Source organism: Lacerta agilis, chromosome 2 (assembly GCF_009819535.1).
Source record: "Lacerta agilis isolate rLacAgi1 chromosome 2, rLacAgi1.pri, whole genome shotgun sequence".
Taxonomy (NCBI): Eukaryota; Metazoa; Chordata; class Lepidosauria; order Squamata; family Lacertidae; genus Lacerta; species Lacerta agilis.
The window spans coordinates 25,983,301-26,002,674 of NC_046313.1; the positions used below are offsets into that span (position 1 = coordinate 25,983,301).

At 44.2% G+C, this 19,374-nt stretch overlaps 1 protein-coding gene across 1 annotated transcript; it reads right to left on the bottom strand.

The window, feature by feature from the left end:
- Positions 1-436: 436 nt before the first annotated feature.
- PVALEF (parvalbumin like EF-hand containing) lies at positions 437-12,040 on the bottom strand. Its single transcript, XM_033138994.1, has 5 exons — positions 12,025-12,040; positions 4,286-4,401; positions 3,382-3,517; positions 1,758-1,873; positions 437-651 (listed from the first exon to the last, which is right to left on the bottom strand). Exons 2-5 carry the CDS (start codon positions 4,389-4,391, stop codon positions 605-607), a joined length of 405 nt encoding a protein of 134 aa, XP_032994885.1. The 5' UTR covers positions 4,392-4,401; positions 12,025-12,040; the 3' UTR covers positions 437-604.
- Positions 12,041-19,374: the final 7,334 nt, after the last annotated feature.

Consider the following 19,374-nt stretch of genomic DNA (forward strand, 5'->3'; position numbering starts at 1 on the left):
AGGAAATATTGCGTCAGGCTGCGAAACATGCGCAAGCATTTCCGGTTCGCTTTCAGTCCTGTTGTCCAAAAACGCAGGCAAACCGTTCTCCTTTCCCCACCAAAAGCAGTCAGTCTACTACCAGGCAAAGTGGGGAGCAGCTAGGCCACAGCTAAATTTGACGAACACAGACCAAAGGATGGCTTGCGCCAAAGGAGGAAGCAGAAGCCTCTTAGTCATAATCACCCTTAAGAGTTTGGAGAGCTGGTCTTGCTCCGTCGCCATAGTTGGAGTCCGCCACTGCCGGGCCAGGTGAGATATAATCGCTCTGGGGCAGGTAGCCTGGGCCTGGAAAGAAACCTATTCAAGGGTTGGGTAGCATTTTGTTACTAACGGGCTGGTTCTCCAGCTTGGAGCGAGAGGCGCTACCAGGGCCTCTCTCAGCATGCCCTGACAGCAAGCTGCAGATTCCCCCACCTACCCACTGCATCCTGCGAAAATATTAATAATAGGGAGAGATCTTTCAAAGAGAGCAACATGATCATAGACAGGTAAGTTCCATCGTCCCACCCCCAGCACAGCATTCTTGCGTAGGGAAATGGGAGGCCGTTCTTCTTGGTCTCTTCTACTTTTTCTTTGGAACCTTTTCCTTTGTGACCATATCTGAAAACTCTGCAAGAGAAATAGGCAAATGAAGTATCGTAGGTAGGTTTGGTGTCTGAGGTGGGGGCTGCATTTAAGGCAGTTATTCGTTAACTTTTTGCCTTCCCATTAAAAAAAAAAGTATTAATAAACCAGTTCATAAATTTTGGCGACCACCACCAGTTCTACAGACAGAGTCCAACTGCATGAGCAGCTAAGTATTGTTAATGCCCTGAATTGATTGATTAGCTATTTCAATGTTGGTGAGCAGATACCACTTGAGGGAAAACTCAGACTAGGGGCTTATTTATCCCTGCTTACCTTTCTTCCTCTCTTTCCATGCATGGCCTGCTATTTAAAGCTCCATGTCTGAGCATCTCCCCACCCCCACCCCCACCTTTTTTTTTTTTTTGCTTTGTAGCTTTCCCTGCAAAAACTTGCTCTTTAAAGCTCAATCGGAGCAAATATCAATCCATGGAAAACCTGAATTGACACTGAGCACTAAAGCACAGACCTGGAAAGAGCAGGGTAAAAGTTAAGTGTGGGTAAGCCCTAGCCTAGGAGATGCAAAAAAAAAGGCTAGCATAGGGGATTCGGGGGTAATGGCTGGGAGACAGGCAATGTATTTGACCTGTATTGCTTACCAAAGTGCCCATCAAAAGTGGCCACAGCCTATGTCTAGGCTTCTCTCTCTCTCTCTCTTTTAAATGCTTTATTAGTTTTAAGAACAAAACAAATACAAAACAAGACACTACGCAACCATCAACAAAAGGCAATCCAAAATTAACACTGCCTATTTCTAGGCTTCTCACTTCCCACCTGTTCCAGGGCCGCTGGAACAGTATTCCCTGGCAGCTTACATAACTTTGCCACGGTTATCTTCTGAGTACCTGGTTCTAGTGATGTCCTTCGGATCAGCCCCAGATGTGATGATCGAATCTCAGCAGGAGCTCTTCTGCCAAATTTTGCATTTGCTTAGACTTACATGTCTTTCCCCTTACAGTATTGGATACAGGGAACTGGGAAGGTAGACCCACCCAGTTCTAAATAGGACTAGGCGTCCTCTGCTTCTGAGCCCCCAGTGCTGTATACCCCAGAGATGCCACCATCACTGCCATGATACATTCTCTGCCCACCTTCAAAATCAATCCGGCCGTCCCCATCTGTGTCAGCTGCTTGGATAATGGCTTCAGCCTCTTCATCTGATAAGGGCACCACTGGAATATTGCTGGGCACTGTTTGTAAGATGTACCTAAGGGCAGGAGGGAAAAGCTGAGCCTCAGACAGTGGAAGTGTGTGGTTCTGCGATTACTCTTCAGTCAGCAGCAGAGCCAGTACCACAAATGCATTGCAGGGGGTTGGACCAGATGGCTCTTGGGATCCCTTCCAGGGCTACAATTCTAAGATTCTATGAATTAAAGCTTCTTGTTTTGCAGGATATTCTAGTTCAGGGATGGGGAACTTGGGCTCCATCAGCCCCGTAACTAATGGTAAGGGATGATGTGAGCTATTGTCCCAATGCCAGTTGTTTGGCCACAGGTTCCCTGTTCCTGTTCCAGGCTATCTAATAGGCTTGTTTTTCCACATCTCATATAGCGGAGACACAGTATCTTTCCCCAGAAACATCTGCTCTTCTGGGACACCTCCTTTCTCCTGCTTTGGGATAGAGGATTGGGGCAAGAAAAGAAAGGGGAGAGGGGGAAACTGAATTGCTGACAGACCTGGATGCCTATAGTTAAGCATGCAGGATGTGTCTTATAATCGTCTTAGCCTAGGTTCTCAAGTGCAATAGAGAACAGAGTTTGTCATTATTATAGATAGAAGTGGGTTTTGGCAGTGCAGCCTGACATGCCAGGATGATAAGAGTTAGCAAGCCCAAACATTTTCTGCAATAATGATTTCAGGCAGGGCTCTCCTGCGTTTCGTCATCCAAACACATGGGGTGGGGATTGACAGGGTAACGTATCCCAGTCCCATCTGAACAGAACTGGCCCTCTTGAGTCCAAGAAAACTGACAGGCAAGCAGCAAGTGGGTTGCCATAGGGAGGGTAATATGACACTCAAAAGTGTGCCAAAGGGAGTGTAACCTATGGGAAAGCAATGGTCACAAATATGTATTGTTTCAGTGCTGGGTCTCATCAGTTCTCATCTATATCCTGGCTAAGGCTGGGTGATGTTCAAAACTGGTTTGAAGCCTGTATTGTGATATTGGTTTCATAATTTTTGACCTGGCAATATATCACGAATCATGGTGTGTGTGTGTGTGCGCACTATGCAAAAATCACAATGTGGGAAAAACTCTGCAGCCAGCCGATGCCTCTACATAGCTCCATCCTTATTTCAGACATCGTGATATACTGATATATTTTGATGTTTAGCTGGTGATAGATCACAATGTTGAAAACCAGATATTGCCCAGCCCCAATCCTGGCAACCCTGAGGGGCATTTGGTTCCCAAACCAACACTTAAAGATCTCAGGCAAGCCCAGTTACCTGAGATCCTTTTTAGCTTCAAGTCTGAAAAATGGTAATCCATAGAGATTAAGTAACCTTCCAAAAATTCTCTGTGTGTAGAAATTCTTCTGTGTTGTAAGAAGAATGAATGGGTGATACCCAATGCTTGTCATACACAGACCCATTGAAATCAATGAAGTTAAGCACATCGATTTCAATATACTCTCGGTTTTGACCAATGTTGGATGTCGTCCCATGGTCGACTCCTCCTGGCACTTGCAATACTACACAGCAGAGGTATCTTACTTTATTTCATTCCACTCAATGAATCCACTCCCATCCTTGTCAAGCACTTGGAAGGCCTTTCGCAAGTGTATCTCCCGGTCGTCTGATGTCAGAAACTTCCGCATGTAGTCAAAGAACTTGGTGTAGTTGAATGAAGCTGCAACAGATTGGGTGGCTTTTAATTCAAAAGCTGCTTTGTTACGGTGAGGTGGATTTTGGGGACAGAAGGACTTTACAGAAGTGAGGTGAGCAAGCTCTGACTTCCCATACAAGGCGCAGCTACCCAGACCTCCAAAATGGAGCCCCAAGTTTTCTTGGGTGGCAGCTCAAACCAGGAGCAAACAGAAGGAAAATAACCTGTAGACACTGAACCCAAGATTTACATTTATTTAGAAGTATGGTTCATATTAATGATGATCTCTTGTAGATTAGTTAACCCCCTGTTATACTCATTAATCTGTTGTCCACCCTTTGAGTTCAGGTTTCTGAGAAGTGTTATTCTAATCTTTTTCAGTCCAATGGCTGCACTGACCTTTGAGGACCACATGTCAAGGTGGGCGTGGCTGAAGTGAAAAGGTGGGTGTGGCCAATTAAAAGAGACACATTTTGGGGATCTGAAGGGTTACAAAAGCCATTCAGCATCACAGAGAGGTACCTACGAGAGCGGTATATGTACACACAATATTTTTTTAAAATCTATCACATTGCATGGCCCATGGGAACAGTCAGTAAATATTTTTTGAAATAATGCTGGGGGTGGGGAGGGAACCACAGAAAAATCCGGGGAGGGACTGTATGCAACCTATGGGTTGTGTGTTTGAAGGTCAGTGTAAGGGACTGAGGAGTGCTTGTTGCTCCAGATGAGCTAATATAAACATCTGTTGCAGATATGCACCGTGGCTTGCACCCATTATCTGTTCCTTACCATGATGCCTCATGTCTGAAGGCAGCAGGTCAATATCCTTGTCAGTCAGGGTTGCCCCCATGGCCAAGGCCATCTTCTTGACTTGGCAAGTAAAATCGTCCGCCATACCGTTGTTGCTACAAAAGAAATGGAGTGTGGATGTATGATGATGCAGTTGTATCGCACATAACACATCAGCAACACTAGTCTGACTTGAGCGTTCCCCCTTGGCTCATCACAACCTCCTCCAAACAACTTCTCTACAGAGAAGGGGGGGTGGGCAGGGATAGAGAAGATGAAGAAGCCAAACAAATCCCAGCAACTCAAAAGCAGCAAGTGAATCTTAGGAACTGCTTCAAAGCAGCGTTTATGAAGCACCTTCCAGTGTGGAAAGTGCTTCACATAAATATCTCTGCAATCCTTACGACAGCCCTATAAGATGCTTAACACTTATACAGTACTTTCAAATGTTCAGAGCACTTCATGTGCGTTACTGAGTTGCCGTCCTTGCAATAACCCTGCAAGGTAAGTCAGCATCATTGCAGGTGGGGCGAGGGAACGGAGGCCCAGAGTGACTCCTTCTCCTCATGGCGGGTGAGACAGTTAAACTAGGCGCTTTGTGACTTGTACTGCTGCTGCCACTGGTCTTTTGTACTCTTCCTTGGTCTTTTCAGTGAGGAAGGGCCATGGCTCAGTGGCAGAGCATCTGCTTTGCCTGCAAAAAGTCCCAGGTTCCCATCCACGCCGTATCCAAGTAGGACCGGGAGAGTCTTCTGTCTGAAACTGGGGAGTCAATTGCAGTCCTGAGCTAGATGGCCCGATTGTCCTACTCATAATAAAGCAGCTTCCTTTGCTCTTCTCTATATGCTATTTTTATTTCCTCCACGGAAGTCTGTGTTGCATTCGCTTCTGAAACAAGTTAACCAGTAAAGCTATCATAAAGTGGTTTTTATATATATTAAAAAAACCCATAAAACTTAAGGATACTTATTAGGATGTTCCATCTTACAATGGAACCAACTACGTATACTAATTTAGAGTTGTTGCAGGGTTATCTGGACGGGTGGTTCAGTAATGAGGGGTGGGACTGGTGAACAGCAGCGCACAAGGGCAATTCAATTTCCTCCGTGTGCAAAAGCCAAGACTCATCTTCCTCCACTCACACCCTTTGCTGAGGGTGAAGGAAGACATAATTTTTTTTTCAAGAGCAACACTCTCTTGGCATTCTGCCCAGTTGTGTCTTTCCTTTCCTCTGCTCTGTCAAACTCCTTTATTTTATTTTTTTAAAGGTTCTGCAACTTTACAAGAAAGCCAACTATGCAATGCACTGATCCCCCCCCCCGACACTATTATGTTACCAATAAATCTCTCCCCCACCAGCAATCCCCAGAGTAATTTTGCACTGTTTCCTTTCTAAGATTAAAATGGTGATGAACAGACAAATAAAGGCATGAATCTTCATGCAGAACATAGCTGTTTCTTAAAGGTTTGTAGCTCATCTCACGCATGAGTTGGGGATGAGGTACAAATTAATGGCCGAGTCAGCATTCAGCTTGCTCTAGCATGCAGGGTCAGCCCAATACATTTTGGCACCTGAGCCAAGCCACAAAATGGGAAGAAGAAGAAGAGTTTGGATTTGGTATCCCGCTTTATCACTACCCGAGGGAGTCTCAAAGCAGCTAACAATCTCCTTTCCCTTCCTCCCCCACAACAAACACTCTGTGAGGTGAGTGGGGCTGAGAGACTTCAAAGAAGTGTGACTTAGCCCAAGGTCACCCAGCAGCTGCATGTGGAGGAGAGGAGACGCGAACCCGGTTCCCCAGATTACGAGTCTACCGCTCTTAACCACTACACCACACTGTAGTGAGGGAAGGGGTGAGGGAATAAGTGCATCAGGAACAGAGGGAAGGGGGGCGGGTCAAATCAGATGGTTGAAGTGGGAATCAAAGGCCAATTGCGGTTGGGAAAGGTGCCTGCCCTAAATCACACGGGGAGGGTACAGCTCCACCCCAGAAGGCAGCCTCCACCATTTCTTCCCTAGGGGTGAGAGGAGACCAGCAATGCCACCTCATTTGCCAATAGGTTGCTGTAGAGGTGGCAAGAGGGGGCTGCTGAGGAAGAGTCAGGTTTGGTCTCCAAGGAGTGTGCCACAGCCATTGCTGTGACTGCGACTGCAGCAGCAGCAGCAGCAGCAGCAAGTAGTGCATTCCTTGGAAGGCGGATTCCTTGGAGTCCCTGTGGATCCTGCCACCTGAGGCAGTCGCCTCACCTTGTCTCATGGGTGGGCTAGCCCTGCTAGTACAACAACAACAACAACAACAACAACAACAATAATAATAATAATAATAAAAATAATAATAATTTTTCTTTATACCCTGCCCTCCCCAGCCAAAACCGGGCTCAGAGCGGCTAACATAAAATGTTTAACGCATTAACATAAAATCAGTCAGTCATTTAAAATACAGCCTAAAATCAAATCAGGATCAGAATAAACTCCAATCAGATGGCAACCTGCAGATTAGGGTTGGGGACCTTAAATGCTCACCAGGCCCAACTGTGGACACTTAAGTTGTGAAGCCAGAATCACCCTACAGCTAAGGAGGGTGGCCACCTGTGCATCACAGAAAAAGGACAATGCATCACCAAAAAAGAGTACACTTACTTGCATAGAATTTGCATGAAATGATATAGGTCCAAAGCTAGGAATAATCACCACAATTTAAATAGAAACACAATATCTGTCACTATAGAGGTGAAGACTGATGGGTAACCTATGTGCTTGCTCAGTCTGCAGTCCAGTTTTGTCTTGCTCTCCCTTCTTTATCTTGGAACTGGATTCGGATGGGACAGCCCTTCAGATATAGAACTCCTTTAAAATGAGGAAGAACACACAGCCACCCTGTAACTAAGAGAGACAGGGCCAGCCCTGTCATTTGGCAGAGTAAGCCTACTGCCTCAGGCAGCAGATGCTGTGGGTGGAGTGTGGACAGAGTTGTGGCCAACATATGGCCAGGCTTGCACTCATTAAGCTGGTCTACTGCCCTCAGGGAGAGTGGTTGAACTCTGTCTCATCACCCCTGCTGAAGTATTTGTCAACTGCCCGCTTCTTTGACTTTCGTACATGGGATATGGGAGGCGCCATTTTGTCCTTAGGCCACAAAATTCCTAAGGTCAGACCTGCTGAGGGAGATGCCACGAGCAGTTGTTTTACATTAAATTTTATGTTCCTCCTAAGATATATGGCTTCTAGATTCTGTGGGAGAGGGGCTGAACCCTGAAGAATCAAAACTTTAATTATGTACACACTAGCTAGCTTTTTAAAAGGGCACACACACCAAAATCCATCCAAGGCCCGAAGAGCACATAAATTTACTAGGAAAAGATGCAACCCCCCCCCCCAAAAAAAACCACCCCAGTACTTTTCCTGGTAAATAGAGACAATGGAGCATATGTAGATTGCATGATTATTAAAAGAGAGATGTTATTCACTGCCACACAGAGAAGGGGAAAGAGCCTCCGGATTAATTTGCAGCTGCATGGATATTCTGTAGAATATTCAGGAAAAGCTGCTTCTGTGAGGAAGAACAAACAGGCAACTGAATGCATCGTTTAGAGGAGTTGAGTGATTTCTGTCATTGTCAGCTTTGATGGAAAGTCTGGACAAGCATATGCCAGGGATGATTAAGGACTGCCATTAATTGCCTCAAGGCTTGTGCTAGACAACATCTTTAGGAACTCATTCAGAACTGCTCCTCCACTCCTAAGACAAGCCACTATGTCTACTGGTTCATTCTGCCATGCATCTTCGCTCCATCTCTGAAACTGTCTTCACAGAGGTGAATCTTGGGTGATATAGTCATGCGTGTGCGTTTGGATTCAGCCCCACATGGTTGGAGTCATGCTATTTACCGAGATTATCTTCCGTTTAATCCAAGGGAAGGAAGCTTTCAATTGCCTGCTAAAACCACAGGCAGATTTCAAATTCCAGTAAATCCTGTTGCACTGAGCTACATGCTCATCTTGCCAATCAAGCTGACTGGGCTCAGCCTCTTTGGCTCTTTCCCCCTCGCTGGCAGCCAAGCGTCTGCTAGAGGAGCTTAACTCCTGGGTGAGTCACCCTCACTTCCCAAACTCTGCAGTGCACACTTCATTTAACAACAACAACAAAACGCCACTGCAAAATGCTGGATTACAAAGGAACATGAGTGGATCAAAAAGGAGGCTGGTGGTACATTTTTTTGAAAAGGAGATGAAAGACAAGGCCGGCTCCCACACTCTCGGTAGCAAGGAAAAAGGAAACCCGAGGGCCCAATCCTGAGGGTGTGGTCTTTTCTCCATTAGGAAATGATGAGTGAGGTTTGTCTGTAGACTGTGGAAGTATTGACATTCAAAATGTGGGCTGGTGTGATGCAGGAGCTTATAAAAGCAATATTTGCATCCTATGATAGGAAAGCAGGCCTAGGCAGAAAGGCAATCCCTTCTCTCTCTCTCTCTCTCTCCCCCCCCCCCCAATTCTTCTTCCAGCTGAAACTGGAAGGGGGGAGCATTCTGACACGTCTCTGGCAGGTTCTCCAGAGGGCAGATAAAATTGCATGCAGCTCACGAGCTGCCAGTTGGCTACGCTATCCCAGAATCACTGTCACTTGGTATACATGAAAGCATATTGGATAAACCAGGCTGTAAGTGTTTGGAAAAACACTGAGTGTTCCTTTTTGGGTTAGATCAAGGGTAGCCAACGTGGGCTCCAACTCCCTTCAGCCCCAGCCAGAGTGCCAGTAGCTCAGGGAAGATAGGAGTTGCAGTCTAGAAAGATATAGTATGTAAAAGATATACAGACTAACGTTAGTTCCCAGCTAAGTTCTGTTCAACGTAGAGAAAAAGTGCTGCCTTTGCTGACCCATGCTGCAAAGGTATAATCAAGGCCACATTTTGAATTCACACCTACAGTGAACTCTGTTGCATCCCATAGGAGAAGTTAATATTCTGGATGGATGCATCTGCAGGCAAATGAAACTGAATGCAGCTGAAAGCAAAACTTAGTATTTTCCTGAAGATATGGAAGCAGTGCATTGTGCTTCATGGGCCTGAAGGAAACACACATAAGTGTGCAATTGGACAATTCTTGCCTAGCAGCCAGTTGTGTAGTAGGCCTCAGACCTCCTCCAGATCTTCTGCTTCCTTACCTCACTTGAAGGCGTGTCCTGACCAGACCTTAGTCCTCCCCACTTTCCTCTTCAAGCTCTATACACATATTGTGACACCCACTCTTCCATATTACTGTAGTGGGAGACTTGTTTATTTCTGGGGCTTGGCTGGGACTCTGAAGAAAGCTCCCCCCCTCCCCCCCGTTGCTCATCTTGATCCTTCCAGTGCCTCCTCTAAGGGACTCTTATATTCACAAGGCAACGTCTTGTGATGTGAACTAGTTCTAGGATTACACACACAGTCTAAATAACTCAGCTTTCCCAATGGACTCCCTGTGTTTTGTCGGACTCTGCCTGCCAAGAGTTTATTTAGGAAAGGACAAGGCAGTTCTTCTCCCATGACTTTTGAGCATTCAGGGAGAGCAGCCATTTTCATATGAGGTAACTAACCCAGAGGCTGTTTTGCTGTTCGCAGAACAGAATAGTGAAGCAATCCATTTGGACATGTGAAGGCATGGTAAGGGAATGTTGGTGTGATCCCAGTATTTGGACAAAAATATCTTCATTAGTGCTGGTTGCCAAGCCAACTGGCACTGTGGAAGTTGTCATTCCATAATATTGCCCATGGATACTCCTGGATGCTGAGAGACCCTCTGTAGACGTTGTGCTTTCTCACCTCTGCTGGAGACTTGTCTGGACTACCCTCTTATTTTACTACCCCTCTGGGATTCACAGGCTCAAGTGTCGTTTGCAAAAAGTGCCATGACATGGAGGCCCTCTTGTCTAAACTAGAAAAGGGGCTTGCTTTATTTGTGTCTTTGATGTTCCACCAGCCCCTTGGTCTATTTGCATCTTTGGAGCCCACTGTCCTCACGAAACATTTCCTTAACTATCTCTAGCATTTGAGAGTTGGACTTTTCCAACACTGACATTTTGCAAATCATCTCTCCCCAAGTTCTTTCAGAGGCAGCATTTAAATGTCTTTCCCCCCATAAAAAATAAAACTGCATTTTCCACCCCCTCACCGGCTCTAATTTATTCTATGTCTTAATTTAAAAGGCTGCACTTAGCAAACTGTTGGCACCAAATAACTGCACAGAAGTTGTAGTAGCAGCAAGAGCAGGCTGGTGCATTGGAGTCCTGAGTAGGCAAGGCGGAGTAATTCAATTCAGTTTGCATTTAAAGCCAAATCTATCAGATTTGCACTTTCTAAAATCACAGGAGAGCAGAAGCTTATTCGAATTTTGTGATGCAGCTCTCCAACCAAAAAAAAAGATTGCAGACCCTCCAAGTGTCCCTATTTTCCAGAGACATTCCTGATTTAGAGAAGCCGTCCCAGTTTCTGCTTTGATTCCAGAATTTCCCACTTTTCCTTAGGATGTCCCTGTTTTCATCGGATAAATGTTGGAGGGTATGAGATTGGAGAGAAACGTGCAGACAAGGGAATACAATGGTGAAGATAACATACAAAAATGCTTTGTAGTAGGAGAAATCGCCTGCAAAAATGTGTAGATTAGTCAAAACTGCATACAAATCAGAAGAATTTCACCCAAAATTGTTGAAGAATTTTCATGAGGACGTTTAGAAATAAAATTTGCAGATTGCTGTAGAAATGTGGAGAACTGAATCCAAGACTGGGAAAAGGAGAAACAGAGATCTGAAATTGGCAGATGGTTCTATCTCCAGTCCTGAGCCTGTGGGTGTAGTCAGAACATCACACACACAGGCCTTGTTTACGGGTCACAGTGAGCCACCGTTAGCCACCGTTAATGGCTTACATTACAGGTATTCCATAGCTAATGGCTTTGCAGCAACAGAGAATGACCCCTGACTTAGCACTACATCCAAACTATGGATTGTGGTTTCTCATCTGAATCCAAAGTTTGTTCTTGGCTTCCCAATCAGGGTTTAACTGAGCAAAACAAACCACACTGTCTATATCGGACATAACACTGCACCAAGGTCCATGGCCTGTTGCATCCCATTCTCATGCTAGAGGAACAGCAACCCAGGAGCCATCTCCCAATTCACAGTATGCCATTAATCAGGGTATAGCATGAAGAGCCAACTGGCCCCCCGCTATTCAAAATCCCATCCTTCACAAGCAAACAAACAAAAATCAGTATGCATCTGCCATGACCCATTTTTTTAAAACTTGGCTATCCTTTCCACAGCAATGCCACCACCAAGTCCTTTATTGCAACTTTCAATCGGTGGTTTCAGCACCTGTTGCCTGAAATACTTTTCAATGTGTTGGTTTTCCATAGCCATCCAACCTGTGCTGTGCACCACAGGCGTTCCATGTGAGCCAGGATCACTGATCTGATTAAATGCCAATAGCCTTTTTGGTTCATAGAACATCCCTTTGTCAAAGCTAGTATTCCTAACCAGTTTACTAAGCTCTCGAAGTGTTCTAGCTCTCAGAACTGGATTTTTTGACTGCCTTCACTAGTTCCACCCTTTCCTCTTTCACTAATCACAGGGATTTTCTGAGTGTGACTCTTAATGCTCTTGAAAAAACTTAGCAGTTCTTCTCTAACTGTACTCTCCCCTCTGACTACCATATTAATACATTAGCTTGCCTCTCTCTAGGCATTGACTACAGCAAGCACTTACCTCCCACAGAATTTCCTCAGGCTGTGTCTTGGAGGCTCCTTTTTGGAAAGCTAAAACCATGTCCCTGGCTTTTATAAGGCCAGGTCCCTTTGCTCAGCTTTGCTATTTATGGCAAGATGCACCTGTCAGGGATGCATCCTACAATTCTCCTGGGCCCTTTCAAGACGCCAATGGGTCATCTTCGGGGGTTGCATGGTATTATCAATTGCCGCTGGCAACTGGATGCTCGGCATCAGATATCACATTGGCCAAAGCAAAGATCTGCGGAGTATGCTCCCCACCAGACAGACAAATAAACAAGCAAACAAGTTTACCATTATGCAGCAGAAACCAGTCCTTTCCCACGAAATGGGCTGGGATGACGAGGATCATGCTGTGCCATATTGTCAGTTCCTGTTCCTCAGCTTGTCCTCCCCAGCTTTTCCGGGGGGGGGGGAGGCATTTCCCCCAGATGAAAATAAAAGCAAAAGCAAGTTTAATTTGAAACACATCAACTGAATTAGCAACTCCCATTTATGTAAGTGAATGTATACCCCGTCTTTCCATCCAAAGGTTCTCAACATGGCTAACACTATAAAGTATCAAACAAAATGGAAAACATATGGACATGCTTGATGCACTCATTGTTGGCTGCCACAGAAGGGGCTAGGGGGTATTGTTGAATCTTACGGTCCTGTATATATCCGAAAGATTAATCAAATAAGTTGTTTTTTAAATGTGAAGAGGCAAAACGAGCAAACCACACAACAACAACAAAAACCACTCTTAGGGGAGCCCGTTGTTGCTGTGCTATGATGCCCTCCACCACCTTACACCAAACAACAGTGAGTTTATAAGGTATAGTAGCAGTAATTTGTTAAAAACACCTGCAACAAACTTTTTTTTTTAAATGGAAGGAGCAATAATGTCTAATAAAGGGTTATCTTGCACTCTTGTTTTCTGAGTTGGGGTGGAGGATCATAGGGGATGTTTTCTGTCCACCTCTCGCACCCACCCAGTGAGACCTTAAGTGAGTCCTCTCTCACATGTACATTCAACACCCACCACATAATCAGATGCTACGTACAGAACTTCCACAGAGCTTATAGATGCAATATCTTTTGGCAGACGCAATTCACATATTTACCTTCAAGTGACAAAATCATTGAATGATGGATGATACATACTTAGAGATGAATACACATGTGTGAACTGGTGCTTCAATACACTACTCAGGGTCTTGGAGAAAGTCATGGGCAAATTGGAAAGCCACCCCAAGTGCTCTTGATCCCTGCCAAGCCCATTACTCCACTAGAGATTGTCAACTCTCTCTCTCTTTTTTGCAGGTACAGGTAGGTAGCCGTGTTGGTCTGCTATAATCAAAACAAAATAAAAAATAAAAAAAAATCCTTCCAGTAGCACCTTAGAGACCAACTAAGTTTGTTCTTGGTATGAGCTTTTGTGTGCATGCACACTTCTTTCAGATATCTTTTTTTGCATTACACTTAAAGCCACCTTTGGCCACAGCAGCCTCCCTGTTCTGTAAGTTCCCTTCAGTCCACTACAAGGAAGCTTCTTTATATGCATTTTGTTGCAGGGTCATGGGAAGGTCAGCACACCAGGGCCAGAGACTGTCACTAGACAGTCAGGGCTAGAGCCTCTTATGCAAGAGGAGACAAGGGATTCCATTCAGGCTAGGTGCTTCCTCCAACCTAGCCTTGCACTCTGTCACGCCCACTCTATTGACAAAGCAGCTGTGATGCAACCCTGGCAAAACAGTTCCCCCCCCCAGAAGAATGGTATGTAGCCAATGAATCATTTCGTGTGTCCACTAGCAGCCTCCCAAACCCCATGTATCACTTACTTCCCTGTTCTATTGCCCCATAGATGGGGTAAGGCTTCTGTTGGAAATGGGGAGGTAAACATTATAACTAGGAAGTGCAAATATATGAATTGGTCCAATAACCATGAGCCACCTTGCAAAGTGGGATCTGCTGCATCCTGGCTCTGTTGAACAATCTGTTGGAAATGGGGAGGTAAACATTATAACTAGGAAGTGCAAATATATGAATTGGTCCAATAACCATGAGCCACCATGCAAAGTGGGATCTGCTGCATCCTGGCTCTGTTGAATAATAATAATAATAATAATAATAATAATAATAATAATAATAATTTATTTGTACCCCACCCATCTGGTTGGGTCTCCCCAGCCACTCTGGGTGCCTTCCAACAAATATTAAAATACATTAAAATATCACTGATTAAAAACTTTCCCAAACAGGGCTGCCTTCAGGTATTTTCTGGATGTCAGGTAGTTGTTTATCTCCTTGACCTCTGATGGGAGGGCGTTCCCAAAGGGTGGGTGCCACTACCAAGAAGGCCCTCTACCTGGTTCCCTGTAGCTTTGCTTCTCGCAGTGAGGGAACCGCCAGAAGGCCCTCAGCGCTGGATCTCAGTGTCCGGGCTGAACGATGGGGGTGGAGACGCTCCTTCAGGTATACAGGACCGAGGCCATTTAGGGCTTTAAAGGTCAGCACCAACACTTTGAATTGTGCTCGGAAATGAGTCTAAGATGGGATGTGTTATATTGGGGGTTCTTATTATATGGTGTTATCAGGACTCAGGCAGCCCCATCCAATCCACTGCTAAGCCAGAACTTACACTAGTATGCCACTGTTATAAATCTGTGCCGCTGTGGATTCAATACACTGATGGGCCATTTTGAGTTTTGCCAGCATAAGATGTTTAGCCCACCTTCCTGTACTTGTTTACTTAGCAGTAAGACCCATTAAACTCAGTAGGTTAGCACTCCATATTGTTATCCTGTCCTCAACTAAACATAACAATTGGAGGATAGGTTTCATACTTGCACCTTGGAAAACAGCCAAATATATTGGATTACATCCAAAATTCTAAGTGTTCATTATTTGTTACGATTGAATTATTGTTTATGTGGTGGTTTCAATTATCATAATTACCGTACTAATTTCATTATATATTTTCCATAATGGTAATTTTCCTGCAGTTTGCAAATTATTTGGGGCATACATTTTTGTTTCTTTAAAAAAAAACACAACAACTCCTGCTCTTTCAGGGCTCCTAACTACTATTTTGGTAATTTACTTTTTACTCTGATCAGTTTCACCTAAAAACATTACTAAGTGTTAGTATTGTTAAGGGAATTTTTCACTAAATTATGCTATTAGAAATTTGAATATGCAAGATTAAGTTTTACAGGCACTGAATTGCTAGATCAAAGCAGAACTCTTCATTTTAAGCTGAACTTCTCTAGAGGCTGATTAACATTAACTCGAGAGATCTGTAGGTGGGTTAGTTAAAATCAATATATGCCTTTCAGATCCTCCATCACTTCTTTGCCTCCTCCCCTTAGTTTTCTGGCCCAGTGTCTCCAGCCTTAAAAGATTGTCTTACCTATTCTTCCTTACCTCCCTGTGTATTTCTCAAAAGAAATATTTTTCTTTGGGGATATTGCATTGTCAGGACACTTAGAGCACAGTTATTTTGCATCCTGGAAGCTGTTGTACTTTCTGCAGTTAGGACATTCATGGCTATTTTGATGGCTACGTGGAATGCAGTTCATGGGTCTCATCGATATCTTTTAGATTCTGTTTGTGATATAGAGGGTGATATCCTGTACTTGGAATTTCTTTGTAATTTGTTGAGCGTTTGGTTTAAACTTTAAGTATTTTTTTAAAAAAACAACCAAACCCTCCAAATTTTTTGGAAATGATATGTTCCACTGATGTATGACTATTATGCAGTAATAGGGTGCTGTGTGTAGCATACCCTCCAATATTTCTCCAATGAAAATAGGAATGTCCTATTCTTCCTCCTCCTCCTCCTTCTTCTTCTTCTTCTTCCCCCACCCATCTGACAGGGTTGCCCTAGCCACTCTGGGCAGCTTCCAACATACTGTAAAATATAATAACACATTAAACATGAAAAAACACTTCCTTATACCTGTACAGGGCTGCCTTCAGATGTCTTTTAAAGGTATAGTTACTTAACTCCTTGGCTTGGGGGGGGGGGGTCGCATAACTCCATACCCTCCAACATTTCTCCGATGAAAAACGGGACATTCTAGGATCAAATCAGAAACCGGGACAGCTTTTGTAAATCTGGAACTGTCCCTGGAAAATAGGTATACCGGTACTTGGAGGGTCTGATGTGGTGGTGGTGGTGGGGATTACATGTTTATAGGAGCATAGTTGCTGTTGTTGTTTTGCCTTTTCCACTAGAGCACCATTGTCAGCTTGCGTCTACTATCTGCAGGCAGGATATTGCTAGGTTATCATGAGAGATTGCCCAGAGATGGTGAATGGCTCTCTAAAAGCTCTGTGGTGGTGTAGAGAGAGGATACAGCTTCTCTGCTGGTCATTTTGCTCTGATGAATTCTAATTTTATCCCACAGAACATAGCAGAGGGAGGGAGGCAAGGCAGTCAGTGGGACAGCAATGGAAGGTGGCAAAAGCACATTGCTCTCCAGGCAATAACATGATATTATTATTATTTTTACAGAGACAGGTAATAGGAATTGTGATTATTTCAACTTGTATGCCATTTTTCAAAATCAAAGGTTCTCCTTCGAAAGTCACACAAAATATTTTAAATAATAGCAAGAGCATTGATAAAACAGCATGATCAAAGCCACATCTCTACAGTTGCATGGGGAATTTAAAGATTTTAAAAAGCTAAATCTAACTGAGCAATTAAAAAATAATAATCAACAGCCAACCTAACAATGTCAAATTCCTCCTTCCTTCCCTCCATTATATCAGACCCTGTACACATATGAACCTGCAAGCCTCTTGCCAATGTTCTCTGGCTTCAGATTGCAGCAGCAACAGAGAGACAATGGTGTGTGGGGTTGTTGTTTTTTGAAGGATGCTGCCTTGCAGCAAGCCAAGCTGATGGTCCATCTAGTTCAGCATTTCCTACACTAATAGGCAGCAGCTCTCCAGGATCTCAGACAGACTAGAGGTTCCAGAGATTGAACCTAGGACCTTCTGCATGCAACACATGTCCCCTTATCGAGGAAGAGCTGCCATTGAAAAGTCACTTGCGGAAGTACAATACAATGTCTATAAGGCTTTTGTCACACACTTTCGGTGATTGTGCAGAGAAGCCTGCATTTAGATTCCTGATGACCCAGCTCTACAATTCTCTGATTCTATAAAGCCCACGTAAACTCCTAGCTATCTTTCCACAATACAAGAGTGCCTTACCCATGGGCGGGCTTGTGGTGTAATATTTTCTGACAAATACAGCCGTACAACACATACCCTGCAACGAATTTTAATTTGCATTTTTACATGCATTTTTTAAAACATGCAACTGACCTCATTTATTGGCTCTACGTTTTGCAAGAGAGAAAGAGAGAGGATCTTACATCTACCCCTGTTTCTTTCTTTCTTTTTTGGTGGTGGTGGTGGTGGTGATCGTGGTGGGGAGGAGGTTCATTAATTGGTGCAAGCCTGAATGTGGCTCAGCTGAAAGCAAAGGGGAGAAACACATGGGACTGAGGAGGAATTCCTCACCCTGATTTGGACTGATGCCAAGTTTAGTGCCTCTTGGACAGTTCTGCGAGAGGCCTGCTTCATCCGCACTCTCGCTTTCCCACCTACACAGTGCCCCTAAGCACATGCCCATGCGCTGCCTTGGATTATCACTGGGTAAGCTGCATCAGAAATGCACCAAACCCTGAGGCAGTCAGCTGGCTCTTTAAGCAACTGTTTCCCCCGGGAGTCTCAAACTGCTGCATCATAACAGATTATGGTTCCTGGAGGGGGGGTCTGCTTTCCCGGGTAAAACTGACACTTGATGTGGCTCAAGAGTTTGCAGAGTTTGAGACAGGCTTCATGTGTTTCCTGTTCATGTTACTATCTTGCTGCTTCAAGGCGAGAGGCACACAGCTGGTCCTGGGCGCACAGCTGGTAGGTGCTGAGCACACCGGGATGTTAACAGCTGCATTCTTTGGCTCTCCCTGTGCAGTTCCATCTCTCAGCACCAGGAGGTACCTTGGTTTTTAAAATCATCTCCATGTGATCTCCAGGTGTTATCAGATCAAACTTCTGGCAGTTTACTTGAGAACTGTGAGAAGCAGAATTGCAGTCTGGCAGCACTACCTGTCTGAAGGTGAGTGAGTATTTGAGAAGTAAGGCTGAGGATGAACAGAACTAGAGTTAACTTTCTGCAAGGAGTTGGTTTGACCTCAGGCAAACCACCTGGGGGTGTCTGAACACCAGTTCTCATTCTATATATTGATGATACCTGTTAACCATCCCTTCTCTTAGGGAGATAGGAAGTTGCTACCTAGTTCGGCATTGTTCACACTGACTGGCAGAAGGGTTTCAAAAAAGGGGACACCCCCAGACTTACCTGCAGTTGCCGGGGATTAAACTTGGGACCTTCTGCACTCAAAGCAGATGCTCTGCCAATGAGCTATACTGTATAGCCTTTCGTCAATACCTTTATATTACAGCTTATGTGCATTGATAACAATGACAGTGGAGAACAGTCAACACATAACTGGATGATTTCTGGAAAGAATTATACAGAAAGGAAAACATTGAGCTCTACAATGATTTTTTTCCCCCAAAGGGGTGTGGCTCTCTGTTAGTAGATTACATAATTGTGGTGGATTGTATTCTCTGATCCCACACGGTGGTTTTGTTTTATAGGACTTTTGTGCCGTTAATTGATTGGTGCTTTATGGGATGTATAGCATCATCACCCAAAGGACTTTGGTTATGGGTCCACTAATAAATCTAAGAAATAAATAATATGTATAATGTATAAGCCAAGCATGATTCCAGTGCCACAATGTACCTTCACATTTCAACCATTCTGTGCTTTATGGTGAGACAAATTTGCATTTACCGAAGTTGCATCCAGATAACTAGTTTATTGAACATCCACCCTGATTTGTTTGTACAAAGATTGTAGGGAACAAGCACACCTGTTTATGGAGAGTGCATTCTTACTTGTTATTTCAAAGCTTACATGATGTTCTGCAAGGTTATATGAAGTTGCATACAAATGCCAAATCTATAAAAAGCATGGCCTTTAATACTGAGGGTCTTTCCTAATGACTTTTTTCATTGCACAGTAGTACACATGCATTTGTTTCTCATCTGATGCAGTTTCACCTTTCTCTAAGGTAGTGCTTTGCTGCAGGTAAATTGAATTTTACCAGCCAAAGTGGTAATGCGAAAAATGCTCATTCCACACACAGAGCTAGCTAGCATATTTTTTCCTGATACAGAGTGCTATGTGGAATGTGGCTGCACAAATTTTATTAGCAAGTATTGGCTAGCAACTATGACAACACTAAATGATTATTGGCCC

Excerpts from the sequence above, each read along its gene's own strand:
- PVALEF (XM_033138994.1), bottom strand. The coding sequence starts at position 4,391 with ATGGCGGACGATTTTACTTGCCAAGTCAAGAAGATGGCCTTGGCCATG. Across the intron at positions 3,518-4,285 it reads TTCAGACATGAGGCATCATG|CTTCATTCAACTACACCAAG; the intron begins GTAAGGAACAGA and ends AATCTGTTGCAG. Across the intron at positions 1,874-3,381 it reads ATTGAGTGGAATGAAATAAA|GTACATCTTACAAACAGTGC; the intron begins GTAAGATACCTC and ends TCCTGCCCTTAG.